Genomic DNA, 16,109 nt, shown 5'->3' with positions numbered 1-16,109 from the left:
TGACGTAACATTTTCAAACTCTTTATATAATTTTTATATTAATATAAAAATTATATAAAGAGTTTGAAAATGTTACGTCATGTTAAGAATTTGACCTTCTCTTTTCATTTATTGTTACATTGTATAATTTTTTAAATATATTACAAAGCAAAAAAATTTACGAGATTAAATATGATTTGATGATGATGATGAAATATGATTTGATATGCTGATGATGACGATGGTAAAACTGTGCAGAAACATTTTAAATATTGTATTTTTGTTTCAAGACATATAAACAAATTTTTTAATTTTAAATCTAATTTGTAACTTACTTTAATTATTTACTTTTTGCCAATGTATAAATAAAGATAAACAATAAAGAATGAACTAATTGTAAGTTATATATTTACAAAGTACAAACAAATTTGTTTACTTACATTTACTACGAAATACAGATGATTAAGTAAATGAATAATGAAAAATATGTATAAGATATGCAATAAAATTATTTTGAATTATTAAACAAGATTTACTATACCTCAGAAGTTATACCTTAGCCTGACTAGGTCCGGCGAAAGCTTCGGCAGAAGCTGCGGCGAGAGCTTCAGCAATAGCTGAAGCAATTGCTGCGGGATCAGCGTTGGCTAAAGCCTCGGCAATTGCTTCGGGATTAGCTCCGGCGAAAGGCGCGGCGAGAGCTTCAGCAAAAGCCTTAGCATATGCTATAGGATTAGCCTCAGCGTTGGCGAAAGCCTCGGCAAATGCTGCGGGATTAGCCTCGGCAAATGCTGCGGGATTAGCCTCGGCAGATGCTGCGGGATTAGCTTCAGCAGATGCTTCGGGATTAGCCTCGGCAGATGCTGCGGGATTAGCTTCAGCAGATGCTGCAGGATTAGCTTCGGCAGATGCTCCGGGATTAGCCTCGGCAGATGCTCCAGGTGCAGCTGCAGGTTTTCCGTTAGTCGGGATGATAATTGCGACAACGAGCGCAAGCCCGAACAAGAAAATTGTAGTCTTCATTCTGGGTTTTTCTTCTCTTGAAATTACTGTGCGTTATGTTATGTAACGTTTAAGTTGTCTTCCCTTAGCTGACTGACAATTTATAGGAAAAATTGTGCCTTCTTATCGACATGATAAAGTATATCAAAAATATAAAATGGTTTGATGTGTTTTAGTGACGTAAAGAAGTCGCATTATTTTTATTAAAATTGCGTTTCATAATATCTTCATGATATCAATGTCTTCAAACAATTTTTATAGATAAATTTATTTAGAAATATGTTAAAGATGTTAAAATATTTTAGATAAATTAATTTTAAATTAATTTAAGAATAATTTAAAAAATTTAATTTAAATTAAATCTTAAATTAAAGTGAATTAGTGTATTGGTACACGAAAATTTAATGTTATCTATAAATCCATGGTATTGCAAAAAAAATTTAACAATGAAAAATGAATGATGAAAAATGAAAAAGAATAATAAAAAAAATGTATGTTTAACAACAAGTGCGTAAGGTAATTTATCAAATTAATTTAATTTTACTGCTAAAATCGATATGTACATGAATTTTTAACAATGATACCTGTTGAAATGGAAGTATGCAAGGTCACTTTACAGCGAATCTAACTTCTGTTGCATATCAGAAAAAAAATGTTTAAAAATTTAATATGCACGTCGTGCGGCACGTGCATTATCTTTCATGACTCAATGCTATTTCATTGACAATCTGTAGTGATACAGAAATCGTGACTTAATAAAACAGAACAGCACGAAAAACATTACTCATAATCAACAAAACTTACTAAAAATGCATTATCTTCTACTACAGCATTTATTGTTCATCTTTTTACGATTATTGCTCAAATGATAAATGTAACTGTCAAAGAAATTGCGTTTAAAAAGACTGAATCCATGTTCTGAAGTTACTCCGACGTTGTCTATCGATGTTAAGTATCTATCAAATTATTCATTATTTTATCATAATTGTTTAATTTTATAAAAATAGAAGAATCTGGCAGCGTTGTATTATCAAATTAAAATTTTGTTTTAATTTTTTTTATTGTCGAGAATTTTAAAGTTCTAAAATTGTGATTTTTTTCAATTTTTTAATTCTTTAAATTATTGTAGAAATAAAATCTTTAGTATTTTTTTCTTATTTCTACACTCGACAGAGTGATACAGTAAGAATAATAAAATCAATTTATTTATTTTTTAAACAATTCTTTAATCTTACTTGCTCTATTATACAATTTTAAGTACATATTTCATAGTTATGGTATCGGTAATAATAAAATAAATCATAAGTTATAACCCGGAAGTTTAAAAGTTATACTAATGTATATAAAATTATTAAGTATCTTTATTCTGTTATCACATCAAATAATATCTAATAAAAAAAATATTATACGTTAAATTACAGCACGTGTATTGTATATAAAATAAATCGTAATAAAAAAAAATATTATATGTTAAATTACAGCACGTGTATCGTATATAGTTTTTTTAAATCAAATCCGTTACCAGCCTCGAGTTGATATGTAATATATATAAAATTTATTACTGTATTTTTATTCAACAGCGAAACACCCAGCACAAAAACGTTGACATTATGAAATTCAGTAATTTATTATTCAATTCAAATTTGTTGCAATTATTGCTTTAGATATCAGTATGACGATCGCAAAATCTGCACGTGATTAAATCAGATCCAGATCTTATCAGAATAAGTAAGTTATTAATTATAGTACATTTATGTAGTTCTATTATATAATTATATAGTAACGACTTATATATTTATATAATCAATTTCATAAGAATTGGAACTTAATTTTCCTTTTATTACTTTTTATTTGTTTGAGATGTTCATGTCTAATATATGTAACTGGAGATTTTTATCCATTAAAAAATCGCGATCGTATCATTTTTTAAAGTTGATATAATATTGCTAATATAAAATCCAACATTTCACCAATCATTGGCCGTCAGTAAACCAACGTGACACCGCCATCGGTCCATTGTCATTTCGAAACGTCGCGTCGGGCCGACATAATAATGATTATTGAACAATTGACATCGATCCAATATAAAACCAATGTTTTTGTACTGATTGAAATAAACTCCTTTACAAATATAATTATATTATAAGTGGATCTTTAATTATGTATGGGATCGCGCAATTCGTGATACTTTTTTGATACCTCGTCAAATTCAAAACGGCATAAATCGTTCCTTTAGAGATTTTAGTAAAAAAAACAACATTCACAATGTTTTAACCTCTATTTATGTGTTTTCTGTCGTATTCGCCATTGCGTAACCTTATTGTAACATAGCACATTTCCGCGATTCACGTGCATTATTACGAAGCACGTTGCACTTCCCGTTTTACTCATTGACAGAGAGTTAATGCTGCAGATATACCATTCGTTTAGGTAGAATATTCATGTATTCAGTTCTATCGCTGAAATTTTTAATGATATCTTCCTTCGGCAACGGAAATAACGCACCGACCGCTCGAATACTACCTTTCTTTTTATCGACCTGTATAATAAACCAACGTACAGTCCTGCGGCGGTTTAAAAAGAAATTTTATTTTATGCGTCATAAAATCACGTCTGGTACCACGCTATCATCGTCAAACCATAAATTGCGGCGCGTCCGTTGTGCATTAGTGATAAATGATAATTATACCTTTGTAGTGATCCTGGTTCTAGAATGGTTCTTCACCGCGGCCCACGTATGTCATAGCTTATAAATGATTTTAGCGAACCTTGCCGATCTCATCTCATTGTGATTATGCGTTTACAAATCATTGAATGTGACAACAATGTCAATATTAGATTTATTAGCGATGATTTTTATTGAAAAAATGAAATTCCGTACGGTAAAACATAATTTGAAGTACGCAGTACGCAATGTTAAATATATATATATAGTGAATATTGTTAATATTAATTGTGTTATTATGTTGCAAGATAAATTTTATAAATCTTCAGCGTACTGATTTATTGATCTTATTAGTTTATTATCGATGTATTCGTGTAAAGGAAACAAAATGTTCCTGGTATTTCATACACGGACATTTTCTAGAAGAAACTCGCGGAAGACATACAGCGTTAATCTAGTGCAAAATATCATATCAGATAAAATAAGATTTGCAATGGCTTAGACCTTGGGAAGAGAAATTATACATTTTTCATAATTTATTTTTCTACCAAAGCAAAGTTTATTGATTGAAATTAATTGTTGATACAACAAAGTTTGACATTAAAAATGAATAAGATTGGGATTTGTATCATCAAGGAAGTTAAAGATAAGATTTCAGAAATCTATTTCTATTTCTGAAATCTTATCTTTAACTTCCTTGATGATACAAATCCCAATCTTATTCATTTTTAATGTTAAACTTTGTTGCATCAACAATTAATTTCAATCAATAAACTTTGTTTTGGTAGAAAAATAAATTACAAAAAATGTATAAATTCTCTTCCCAAGATCTATAAGCCATTGCAAATCTTATTTTATTTGATATGATATTTTCATCGCAATAATTTCTTAAAACTCTTCAAGGTAGCTGATAATGATAAACTATTATAGTATATAAATTAATGTAATCTTTATTTTATAGATAAATATTGCATCATATTAATTGTCTGTAAAATCTTTCATGTGTACATATATAATTATACGCATGCATCTATATTTAAAAAAATGTTTGCAGCGTATATAGCGTAAGTTATGAAAATCTTACTTCAAGCAGACTGTATTGCTTCTTTTTCACATGTATGATTTTATATGCAATTTGTTTGTATTAGAAAACACGTAAGAATTCCGTCGAGAATTACATTGATACAAAGTTGTCAGAAATTGTGCATGTTTCGCGAAAGATAAATTTGCTCGACTCCCGCGTGATCTTTAAACTTGCTATAAATCTATTTTCGCATGACGCGCGTCCGTGGAACATCGAGATGTCGAAGAGAGACGCGATTCGCCGGGATTTGATCCAGGCGCGTCCTCGTTTCGCCAGAGTTCTATCAACTTCTATCCAGACAACTCTTGGTGTAACTGGTGTACAACTCTGGCATATAGCTTTACGTCATATCCCCGTACTTCCTCCCCCCTCCTTGGAATGTATTTGTACACCCACGTATTCTCCGCGCCTTCTTTTTTCTATGTACATTCCACGCGCATCTTTGCGCATCGCAAAGGGCAGAAACTCGCGAGGAAGATAGGTCGCAAATCTCACGAATGCATACACATTCAGAAATAGTTGCGACGACGAAACATTTAAACGAATGAATTCAATCGAGTAAAATCTAATTAGCTCGACTGTAGATAAACTATAAAATTTAATACAAAGCAGATATAAGCCTAAAGCGTATGTTATATGTGCGAGAAGTACGATTATCTTCTTTTTCTCGCGTTAGAAACATGCGTTTCTAACGGTCTCCCATTTGACCGTACACACAAAGAACTTCTTAGTTGGTATTTTAAGGTAAATAAATTATTTCCAATGATTATCGCACGAATACCATGAGAGATTTTCGAGAAATCGATAAGAAAGTTTGCCATTTCTTCAAGGGCTATCTTGTCTTAATGTTTGATAAATCCCTCCGCAATATTGGAGACGGATTTTCATGCTAATGATGATAAGGGAGATGCGACCGGATGTACATACCGCGGCAATGTATAATGAAAAAAATAGCCCGAGTACGTCGATTAATTCTAGTGTATTGAAAATGTTCCACGCTTTCGCCGCGTAAATCTAAACGACTTTGATCTATCGAAGAAAGTATAATTAGTGAAACACGGAAACGTCGGGATTCCCGTCAATGCGTGGAACATTTTCTTGACGAGTTGCCGCATCATTAGTGTCATAAATTTGCTCAGCATATCAATTGCATTCAACATCTATTGCAACATGTGGACGAGACATGATGGCTATATAGAGTCACCACTTTTACTGATACCGATGAGATATTCTTATCTCGCAATTTTATATGGTATGCATGCTACATATTGACGCATCGATTGATATTAATTCCGCGAGAACCTATACGAAACAATTGAAAAAAAAAAAAGAAGATAAACACAGAAAAAGTAAAAAAAAAACGTATCACATTGCTACCTAGAATTACTAATAAAGATTATAAGGTATATATGAAAACTTATACAGCACTACTCACAATCAGTTCGCGACACACACATCGCATCTTTAATTTCATACGAAATTTTTTTCTACGAAAGAGAGTCAATTCTGAATAAAAAATTTCTTGTACAAAGTTTGTAAAGACTACTCGTTTATGTTTCAAGGAAACATCGATCACGTGCAATGAAAGAAGAAAGAGAGGAGGCAAAGGAAGAGAAAGGGAAATTACCGCGTTCCGCGTTCTACCTGATCAAAAAGAGCCGATTTAGCACGGCGGGGCAAAATTTGAAGAAACACGAAGCGGAACGCGTTGACGCCGGGCAACCGGAGGCGGCAAGGATGCGCAAGCATCCGTGAGCATCATTGTTATTCTACGGCTTAAGCGTGGGAAGCGAATACCTTCATGCTCTAGCGAACACCCACAGAGTTCTCCCCTTTCACGACATAATCGCTCCCCGATTTTACCGTGTCTTGTATCGCGTTCGAGGTAACTTCAAAATAATAATTATCTCTGGCACTTTGGTGCTCGAATCTGCTCAACAAACAAACAAACAAACAAAAAAAAATCAAAAATATCCGGAACCCAAAATATTAAGTTGGTGTAGCCAAAATGTCTGATTATGTTATTTGCGAAGAAATGGCTCGTAAAGGCATTAAATTATAACTCAATGTACATATATGTATATTGTATATTTTCTTATCCGTACTGAGCTAAAATTAAATATGTAAACCAGTAACCGCATATTATCTTGTTAATAAACGTGTATTCTAAAGTGAAACATTCTAGAATAAAAAAAATTGAACATTCGGAACAATCATATAATATGAAATATATTCAAAGTTGGGCATTTTGCTGCTCGAGCTACGCGAAATATGTGTTTGAGGAGACTAGCGTTAATGAGCGCACGCAGTTCATTCAACGATAGTTCAGCAAATTTCGTACCGGAGAAGCGATGATATGTAGAACCTCAGGCTATTCAACGGAACATCGTCCAAATTTTCGAAAATAAAAACTAGTACATTTTTAAGTAAGAACATTTATGATTTAAAAAGACTTTAAGAATAATTTATTAATTTAAATGGAAATGCTTTAAATTACATGTATAAACTTGTACACATTTATATACATAATTAACAATAATAGATTCTATACCTTTTAAAATTCGACATTTTGGCATCCAACACTATATTATAGCGCGTACCGTATTAACATTCATTGGCTGTTTGCTGATCAAAACAATGATGTAATTTTTTATGTTTAAATACTACAAGGTTGTCATATATAAAGATGTACACATATATTTAAATCGAAAATTTATTTCCTTATAAAATTTTTACGACTTTACAGAGTTTTACTTTGTGTAAAAATAAGTAATATCTCCCAAGATGTGTGATATTGTATCGGTCACATGCGAGTTTGTGTAAATAACTATTGGGGACATCGATAATTGTGAAATCGACATCATCGTCTGAATGATAAACGTCTGAATGATAATCTGTAAATCAACTTTTTATTTGTCATTCTAAATCCGAAATAAATCTCAATCACATTTGTTTATATACTTTATTTAATTAATTAGTATCTTACATCGTGTTTTTATAATTAAGATTTATTTCGGATAGTCACCTTAAAAGAACTCTTTCGCGAATCGATTGGATGGCCATAAAAGTTGATCATTTCATTAAGAAAAATTGAAAACAGACGGACGCATTAAATAAACATAGACGTATAAATGAAATTGAAAAGTTCTGAACGGGAGAGATTCCATCGATAGAATAAAGAAATCGTGCAGGACAAAGAGATAAATTGAGTATTCGCCATAGCGCGTAATAATACATTACTTTCAAATGATTTTTCTTCAAGCTTTACTTTCGAGAAGCTCGTACAGTGTACGAAATTGATTCCGCTGTTTCCCTCACAGAAACTTTAATTGCGTATCAGAAATCTAATTTGTTATATTTACGCGTGTTAGGCTATAAAAAATTTAAAATTTCTGGCATATATCTTATAGGATCAATGATACTTATATCAGTTATATATTATATATAATATATTATAGCTAGTTATTCGATTAGTGTATTTTATGATTTTTATTATAATTGCAGTATCAAGAGGCGATCAAGATGACGTATAGCACTACTTCGCGCTGACCTAACGGTCGCGTAGTTTTCTCGCTTGAATGCACAAAAAAATGTGGATGTTACGGTAACGTGTACTCTTTGCAATATTAACTATAATTCGTAACTGAACTTAAAATGTTTCTCCGCGCGCCAGTCGAGCGACGTCACGCTTAATCGTCCATGAAAACGGCTGCTTAGAGCGTTAAAAATGTATTGAATTTCAGTTTTATATACGTATATAATATATACATACATGTACATATAATATATATATGTATATATAAATGTCCAATGACAAAAATTATTAAATATTCTTTAATTATTAACAATATACACTTTGGCGTGCAAAACTAATACTATACATATCTATAAAAAAACTGTTTTTTTTTTAATTTTCAATAAAATATTATAACCGAGAAAGTTTGTAACATTTCTCATTTTTAATTTGTATCGTTTATTATACTCCTTTTTTTATGTTCGTTTAAAAATCGATTTATCAGTGACATATTTATAAACCGTACGACGAAAATCTTTGTATGATAGAAATCATAGTTGCAACAAAGGGATAACTCTGATAATCATTTTTCGCATCTTAATCGCGACGGGGAAGTGATAGCATTGGGGGAGGCCAATGTTTGCAATAATCTGGTGTTTATCGCAGTCAGCTATATGATGAAAATTGATGATAACGTTGAAAAATATATCCAGATTTCTCGAAGTATCGCCACAGTTGTCGATTCAACGTATCTCACGACGCATCAAAGATGGCAAAGCAAAGTCGCCCCTTTATGATCATCACTTTAGCAATTACATTCGCTATTCTTTATTCAGGTACGCAATGTAATTTTTTTTGTAATTTATTTGATTTTATTAATAATTTTTGTAATTAACAAAAAATTTTAATTAATTGGATGCCAAAATACGCGCTTCAATTTCATATAAAAATGCCAGTAAGTGTAATCGGGTTTTTCCTATTCCATGTAAAGCCGCATTTAAAAAAGCAACATGAATAAGCTCAAGTGAATAATTTGTTTTAACAAGTACGAATTATGTCACTATATTGGAATTTAATGACTAATTTGTATTTACTTGCTTATGTCTAGTTTAGTATATGGTTTAAGAAATTTGCCAATAAATAATAACATTTTTTCATGTTTTATTATCCGATATTTTTACTTAATATGTAAGAATAATGATTACAGAGTGATCTTGACAGTTGCAATTAGAAGTAAGTGTATTTATACGTTACTATGACGCTTGTTGGCATTTTTTACATACTTTTGCAATTATTTTTGACACTTAAACAGTTAAAAATATTAAAACATATACAGGGTACTTTCGAAAACGAACAAACTTAAAATATGAATTTAAGATCTTAAAATAAACAAAATTTTCCTGAAAGTTTGCTCGTAAACGCTTTGTTTAAGAGATATTGACTTTTTAAGTTACAAAACTATAGAAATGAATAATAATCTATAATTGAAATAATCTATGTTTATCCTCTTTATTGTTTTACAATAATCAAAATGTAATTATTAAATGTATTGCTCAAAATAATAGCTTTTGAGGCCTAAATTCATGTTTTAAGTTTGGCAAATAAATTTGGAAGCACTCTATATATTAATACTAAATGAAAATTAAAAAAACAAGAGTTATTGTCATACAACTGACAATATTGTTAATGGCAACAATCATATGATAAAAAAAAATAATTTAATATAGTTAATTAAAATACTTCATTTCAAAATAAACTATATAAAAATATTCATGTTAATTTATTTTTTAATCTTTTTAAAGGAAATGCATTGAAATGTTATCAATGCAATTCATTAGAAAACAAGGCTTGTGCAGACGGACCATTACCAACCTCAATGATTATAGAATGTAAATTACCACCGCCGCCCATTCCATCGACTACCTCATCCACTACTACATCATCGACTCCGTCGTCTATCAGTACGTCGATAACTACCCCGTCGTCTACCAGTACATCGACAACTACCCCATCGTCTACCAATACGTCGACAACTACTTCGTCCCCTACCAGTACATCGACGAAAACCTCGTCGTCTACTAGTACGTCGACAACAACTCCACCATCGACAGCTACTCCGTCGTCTACCAGTACGTCGACAACTACCCCGTCATCTATTAGTACGTCCTCGACTTCTCTATCATCTACCAGCACATTGACGACAATCCCGTCGTCTACTAGTACGTTGACAGCTACTCCGTCGTCCACTAGTACGTCGACAACTACTCCGTCGTCCATCAGTACGTCGTCGACTACTTCGTCATCGACAATCCCATCATCTACTACTACGTCGACTACTCCGTCGTCTACCAGTACGTCGACAACCACTCTGTCGTCTACCAGTACATCGACGACAATCCCGTCGTCTACTAGTACGTCGACAACGACTCCGTCATCTACCAGTACGTCGACAACTACCCCGTCATCTATTAGTACGTCCTCGACTTCTCTATCGTCTACCAGCACATCGACAACAACCCCGTCGTCCACTAGTACGTCGACAGCTACTCCGTCGTCCACCAGTACGTCGTCGACAACCCCGTCGTCTACTAGTACGTCGACGACGACTCCATCATCTACTAGTACGTCCTCGATTACTCTATCGTCTATCAGTACATCGACGACAATCCCGTCATCTATTAGTACGTTGACAGCTATTCCGTCGTCCACCAGTACGTCGACGACTATTCCATTATCCACCAGTACAACGACGACCCCGTCGTCCACCAGTACGTCGACAACTACTCCGTCGTCTACTAGTACGTTATCGACAACCCCGTCGTCTACTAGTACATCGACAGCTACTCCGTCGTCCACCAGTACGTCGACGACTACTCCATCGTCAACCAGTACATCAACGACAACCTCGTCGTCTACTATTACGTCGACAGCTACTCCGTCGTCTACCAGTACGTCGACAACTACCCCATCATTTACTATTACGTCGACAGCTACTCCGTCGTCTACCAGTACGTCGACAACTACCCCATCGTCTACTAGTACGTCGACAGTTATTCCGTCGTCCACCAGTACGTCGACGACTACTCCATCGTCCACCAGTACATCAACGACAACCTCGTCGTCTACTATTACGTCGACAGCTACTTGGTCGTCTACCAGTACGTCGACAACTACCCCGTCGTCTACTAGTACGTCCTCGACTACTCTATCGTCTACGAGTACATCGATGACTACCCCGTCGTCTACCAGTACGTCATTGACTACCCCATCGTCTACCAGTACGTCGACGATTACTTCGTCATCCATCCCTACGGGAATTCCAGCATCGAACAATGAAATAGATCAATCGTCATCATTGCCAGAAGATCGGAATGGTACACATAATTTGAAAGAAATTAATGCGCTTTCTTTCTCACTGTTTCTCTTTCTCTCTCATAAATATTTTATTAATATTTTTTTTAATTAAATATTCACATAATTAATTTTAATATATTTCACTTTATATAACAAAAATATAATTATTTCTTGATGTTAATTCAAGATTAAAAGAGAAATTTTAGAATATGAAAAATGTTTGCAGAGTATAACATACATTTATACATTTTATTAAATTTTTATTAAATTGGATTTTATAAGAAAAAACTTTAAATTAAATACAAACACATTACTGGTTTAATACAATCAAAAAGTGTGCCAGTACAATTAAATGTATATATGTATTAAATGTATACATGTAAAAATTTATACAATTTTAGTTGTGCTACGTCATAGCAGATTACGAAGAAGTATTCTTCCTCACGCTCAACAAAATACATATGCAAAAGAAGAATGGAGTTGTGCCATAATTAAACATCGTAAGTAATTAATATTTTATACGTTACTCATATCTTTTAGCATAACAATAAAAATTAATAATTGCCCGCAATTAATAAATAATATTTTTTCTAGTCTACAGTAACGCCACTGAAATCATCGAACGTACGTGCGTTCTTCCCAACTATGCATGCACAGAAAGTTCCGATAACAAATGTGAAATTAAGAAAAAATGCAATACAAATGAGTGTAATAATGGTAATGTGATATCAATTAATGTGGTAACTTTAACATGGCTTATTCTAACATGGACGACTGCATATATTTTTACGGATTCTAATAATTTATAAACTTAAAGCGTTGTGATATTATTTTACATGAAATGTATCATTTAAAATTGAGAATCTTCTGGCAAGAGTTCATATTACGTTAAATAAATTTTTGAAAATAAAACAGTCAAATATTTTCTTAAGATTGCGCCTAAAGAATCGACAATATTGAAATGGCTATCATACTAACAGTATAAACTATTGCGGTTGCAAATAATAATTTCCGAAACTTAAGCACTCTATTTATGAAAAACCAAACGAGTCTCCCAATTAATTAATTATTGTATTATATACTTTCAAGTCTTATAACTTGAAAAGTACTTAATAAAAAATAACTTCATCATAGTATTTTGAAAAGCTCTCAACAACAGTTATAAGAATATGCAATGAAAAGTAGGGATTTCTATTTAATATATTTATGTTGATTTTGTAATCATTCTTTTTAAAATCATCTCAAGTAAATATCAACAGTTACTTAAATCACTTTTTGAGATAATCGGTTGTTCCGGAATTTTTACCCCTCACTGTATATGTATATGTGTGTATGTATGTTATATGTATATACATACATATATTGTGTGTATATGTGTGTTTTTATGTACATTAAGAACATTTGCGACATTTGATCTCTTTCTAAGTATTTGAAGATTGCAATACCTTGCATGTTTTTGGAGTTCAAATTTATTATTTAATCGCGTGTGATAATTATATTACTTTTACAGGTTGACATTGACGCGTTATATATTTGACCAATCTAAATGAATGCACGTACAACTAAAGAACATTTAGATTGCTCTACTACTAAATTACGCTCACGTAGCTAATACCGTGGAATTAGCAACGACAAATTTTGTGGCCAGTTCGAGCCGTTTCGGACTTTACACGTCACCTAAGAAATATTATTTGTTAAGAGATAATTATATGTGTATTGTAAAAGTGTATTGAGATTCAATGTCAAAAATTCAACTATTATAAAGCAGATGTTAAAAAAATTTGCCTTCTCTAATCGTAAAGTAATTATAAAAGTTCGCAAAATTGAAATAGAGACTTTTTAGCAGCAAATGTTACAGTCATGTAAGTGTAACACATTTTATTTCTCATATTATTTCAAATTTTTCAAATGTTACTAAACAAACTAAATATCCTAATGTTAATTCGTTTCTATTTGCGTCATACAAAATTATTAGATTTTTGTTGTTAAGAATATAATAATTAACAAATGCACATTTTTATTTTTAACGTATATTGTAGCAATTATATTTTATTTATATTTTAAACATCCGTATTTGTTAATAAAAGCTTTTTACTTTTGACGCTTTAATCATGTTACAAAATCGTTGATGACGGAGATATTTCTGAAAATTTAATGTAGCACATGAAGCACTAAAGCATCGATAACTTATCACAGCGATAAGTTATCGGATTCTCATAATGGGTATCGATAATAACTTTGCAAGAATTCAGCGATACTGCAACACTGATACTGAACAGTTCTCAATTGGACACAAACCAAGGTGTAACGAAAATGCAGGGTCACTTCTCTGTGTTCATCATATTTTTAGTAGTCGCACTCTCTATTCTTCACTCAAGTACGTAAAATGTAAATTTTTAGCTTATTCTATCAATAAGTTAACAATTTTATAAGTACAGACCGAATTTTAGAAAATTAATTTATAATAATTTTTGCTACTGCATTTTTGATACTGTATATATTATCATACTTTAATACAATTTAAAATTTTACATCCGTAGTAATTTTTTAATATAATGAAATTAGTTTAGAGAATATGTAATAATTAACAATTGCTATGTTAGTGTGCAATAATAATATTAAATATATTAAATGATTAAATTATATTAAGTTGTAACAAGTTATACAAATTTAATATAATAATTAAAAAATTTGCTTTACTCTGTGTATATAATTAGTTAATATAATTTGGATATCAGACAATCTCTTTCCAAATTTTATTTTAATATAATTACTTACAAAAATATTTTTATTAATTTGTTGATTTATCTATATGTTTTTTAAGGTGAGGCATTGAGATGTCACTATCAACATTGTAATGCTTGGACGAAGAGTTGTACAGAGGAACCTCCAGTCAAAGAGGTAGAATGTCTTCCAAGCCAAACGATGTGTGTCAAATATACACTCAGTAAGTAATATAAAATAAAAAAATCTGATGACTTTTAGAACACATTAGATTTTATATTCAAAATAATTTATACAAGTTTTTGAATATATTGCAGACTGTAAAAGCTTTAGTTGTTCTATTTCTAGCATTCTGTTATCATAAAAATAAAAAAATCTATTATATTTGAATTTGTTTCCAATATTTGAGCTTTTTTCTTATTTTGTTCCAATAGTTTGTAAAAAATCCGCGTACATAATTTTAAGCTATTTTATGAAGTATTTAGAGATATGCAAAAATGCAGTTTTGTCTCTTGCGAATCTTGTAAATACAATGTTATACCTATATACATGCACACACACACACACACACACAACACGCGCGCGCGAGCGTATGTGTAGACTGTAAATTAAGTAAAACATATCTTTTTTCAGAATCGTATACCGGTATAGGACGTGGGTGCTATTGGTCCGGCTTCTGTGAAAGTATTAAAATTATAGGGTACGAAACTTGTAATGAATGCGACTCAAATTTGTGTAATGCTTCCGCTCAGAATGCAGTATCAATCATCGCAATGATAACCTCAGGATTGATTACGTTGTTGTGGACAATAAAATATGGTCAATAATTCTTATAGATTATTTAATTTTGTAACTTCTTATATCATAATTTGTTAACATTGCTATTAAAACATGTGTATTTCTGTTTTCATAACCAGTAAAGTTTTTTTAGCTGAATCTTACTTTAATCTGTATAAATTATTACATTGGATGTACAAAAAATTGAGAAAATTTTATTAAATATATTATTTAATATAACTCGGTCTTTGCTCTTTTTATATAAATAAACATTAAACCTCTTTAAAACATTGAATTCATACTAGAAATAATATTAATATTGAATATAATATTAAACTCATTTAGAAATAATAATAATGATATTTATAAAATATCTGTTTAACAGATATTTTATAAATATATACGTACAAATATATACGTAGTATAGATAAATTTTAATCCAAAATTCGAATTTGATACAGCAGTCATGTAACGATGTCAAAATAGCATCAAATTTTTAAAAAAATTGAGTTAACATTTTCGCGCTATTGCTACTATTATTCAACACAAAGCACTCAAGAACTTTTCTTCGGAAGGTGTGTTTCTGCGTTATGCAAAACTGGGCCGCGGCAGTGTGGGAAATTCCGTTCCGATACGCCAGGAAGAGCGCGTACGAGATCTTATTTCTTTCGCGAATCACAATGAGCGAGAAAATTCTCAAGGTTCCATGTCCTTCTCAACGTTCGCCGCACTTCTCTTACGCATCACGATAAAGTGCAGATCTAACTGTAAAGCCATAGACCGCTGGCTACGCAACGAAATTGCATAAAGATAGTCTATTTTAATAATGGAATGCTCTTTCTACGATGCTTGATCTTGTCTGGACTATACTTTCGTTACACGTTTCCAGTGGATGAAGGAAAATATATGTTTATGTGTATTAAAAAAAAAACTGTAAAAAATTAAATAAAATTACAAAGACATATGAAATTAGCATTCACTCATCTTAAATGAATAGCAATTTACGCAAC

General features: G+C 31.6%; 3 protein-coding genes across 8 annotated transcripts; 2 read left to right on the top strand and 1 right to left on the bottom strand.

Moving 5' to 3' along the window:
• Positions 1-519: 519 nt before the first annotated feature.
• LOC105452092 (coiled-coil domain-containing protein 8-like) lies at positions 520-1,091 on the bottom strand. The gene has a single exon (XM_011692946.1). It carries the CDS (start codon positions 1,000-1,002, stop codon positions 529-531), a length of 474 nt encoding a protein of 157 aa, XP_011691248.1. The 5' UTR covers positions 1,003-1,091; the 3' UTR covers positions 520-528.
• Positions 1,092-1,885: 794 nt separating this feature from the next.
• LOC105452068 (uncharacterized protein DDB_G0271670-like) lies at positions 1,886-12,510 on the top strand. Of its 6 annotated transcripts, none has more exons than XM_011692911.1 (8): positions 1,886-1,929; positions 2,646-2,709; positions 6,293-6,615; positions 8,235-8,334; positions 8,958-9,080; positions 10,047-11,618; positions 12,000-12,098; positions 12,193-12,510. In XM_011692911.1, exons 5-8 carry the CDS (start codon positions 9,014-9,016, stop codon positions 12,405-12,407), a joined length of 1,953 nt encoding a protein of 650 aa, XP_011691213.1. In that variant the 5' UTR covers positions 1,886-1,929; positions 2,646-2,709; positions 6,293-6,615; positions 8,235-8,334; positions 8,958-9,013; the 3' UTR covers positions 12,408-12,510. The 6 variants fall into 6 exon arrangements, with proteins under 6 accessions (XP_011691213.1, XP_011691204.1, XP_011691195.1 ...); XM_011692929.1 differs by lacking the exon at positions 1,886-1,929 and having other exon boundaries at positions 2,504-2,709; positions 10,047-10,299; positions 10,528-11,618; XM_011692936.1 differs by lacking the exon at positions 1,886-1,929 and having other exon boundaries at positions 2,504-2,709; positions 10,047-11,191; positions 11,462-11,618.
• Positions 12,511-13,844: 1,334 nt separating this feature from the next.
• LOC105452059 lies at positions 13,845-15,339 on the top strand. Its single transcript, XM_011692882.1, has 3 exons — positions 13,845-13,975; positions 14,423-14,545; positions 14,956-15,339. The coding sequence occupies exons 1-3, from the start codon at positions 13,912-13,914 to the stop codon at positions 15,147-15,149; spliced, it is 381 nt and encodes a 126-aa protein (XP_011691184.1). The 5' UTR covers positions 13,845-13,911; the 3' UTR covers positions 15,150-15,339.
• Positions 15,340-16,109: the final 770 nt, after the last annotated feature.

The sequence above is a fragment of the Wasmannia auropunctata genome, unplaced genomic scaffold, assembly GCF_000956235.1.
Source record: "Wasmannia auropunctata unplaced genomic scaffold, wasmannia.A_1.0 LD336106.1, whole genome shotgun sequence".
Taxonomy (NCBI): domain Eukaryota; kingdom Metazoa; phylum Arthropoda; class Insecta; order Hymenoptera; family Formicidae; genus Wasmannia; species Wasmannia auropunctata.
Note: the sequence above shows the minus strand (reverse complement) of the source record. Positions and strands in the feature narration are given on the sequence as shown.

Bases quoted from the DNA above. Each gene is read 5' to 3' on its own strand.
- LOC105452068 (XM_011692911.1), top strand. From the start codon at position 9,014: ATGGCAAAGCAAAGTCGCCCCTTTATGATCATCACTTTAGCAATTACA. The intron at 11,619-11,999 runs GTACACATAATT...ATACAATTTTAG, and splicing joins ATTGCCAGAAGATCGGAATG to TTGTGCTACGTCATAGCAGA. The intron at 12,099-12,192 runs GTAAGTAATTAA...TATTTTTTCTAG, and splicing joins TTGTGCCATAATTAAACATC to TCTACAGTAACGCCACTGAA.
- LOC105452059 (XM_011692882.1), top strand. From the start codon at position 13,912: ATGCAGGGTCACTTCTCTGTGTTCATCATATTTTTAGTAGTCGCACTC. The intron at 13,976-14,422 runs GTACGTAAAATG...ATGTTTTTTAAG, and splicing joins ACTCTCTATTCTTCACTCAA to GTGAGGCATTGAGATGTCAC. The intron at 14,546-14,955 runs GTAAGTAATATA...ATCTTTTTTCAG, and splicing joins GTGTGTCAAATATACACTCA to AATCGTATACCGGTATAGGA.
- LOC105452092 (XM_011692946.1), bottom strand. From the start codon at position 1,002: ATGAAGACTACAATTTTCTTGTTCGGGCTTGCGCTCGTTGTCGCAATT.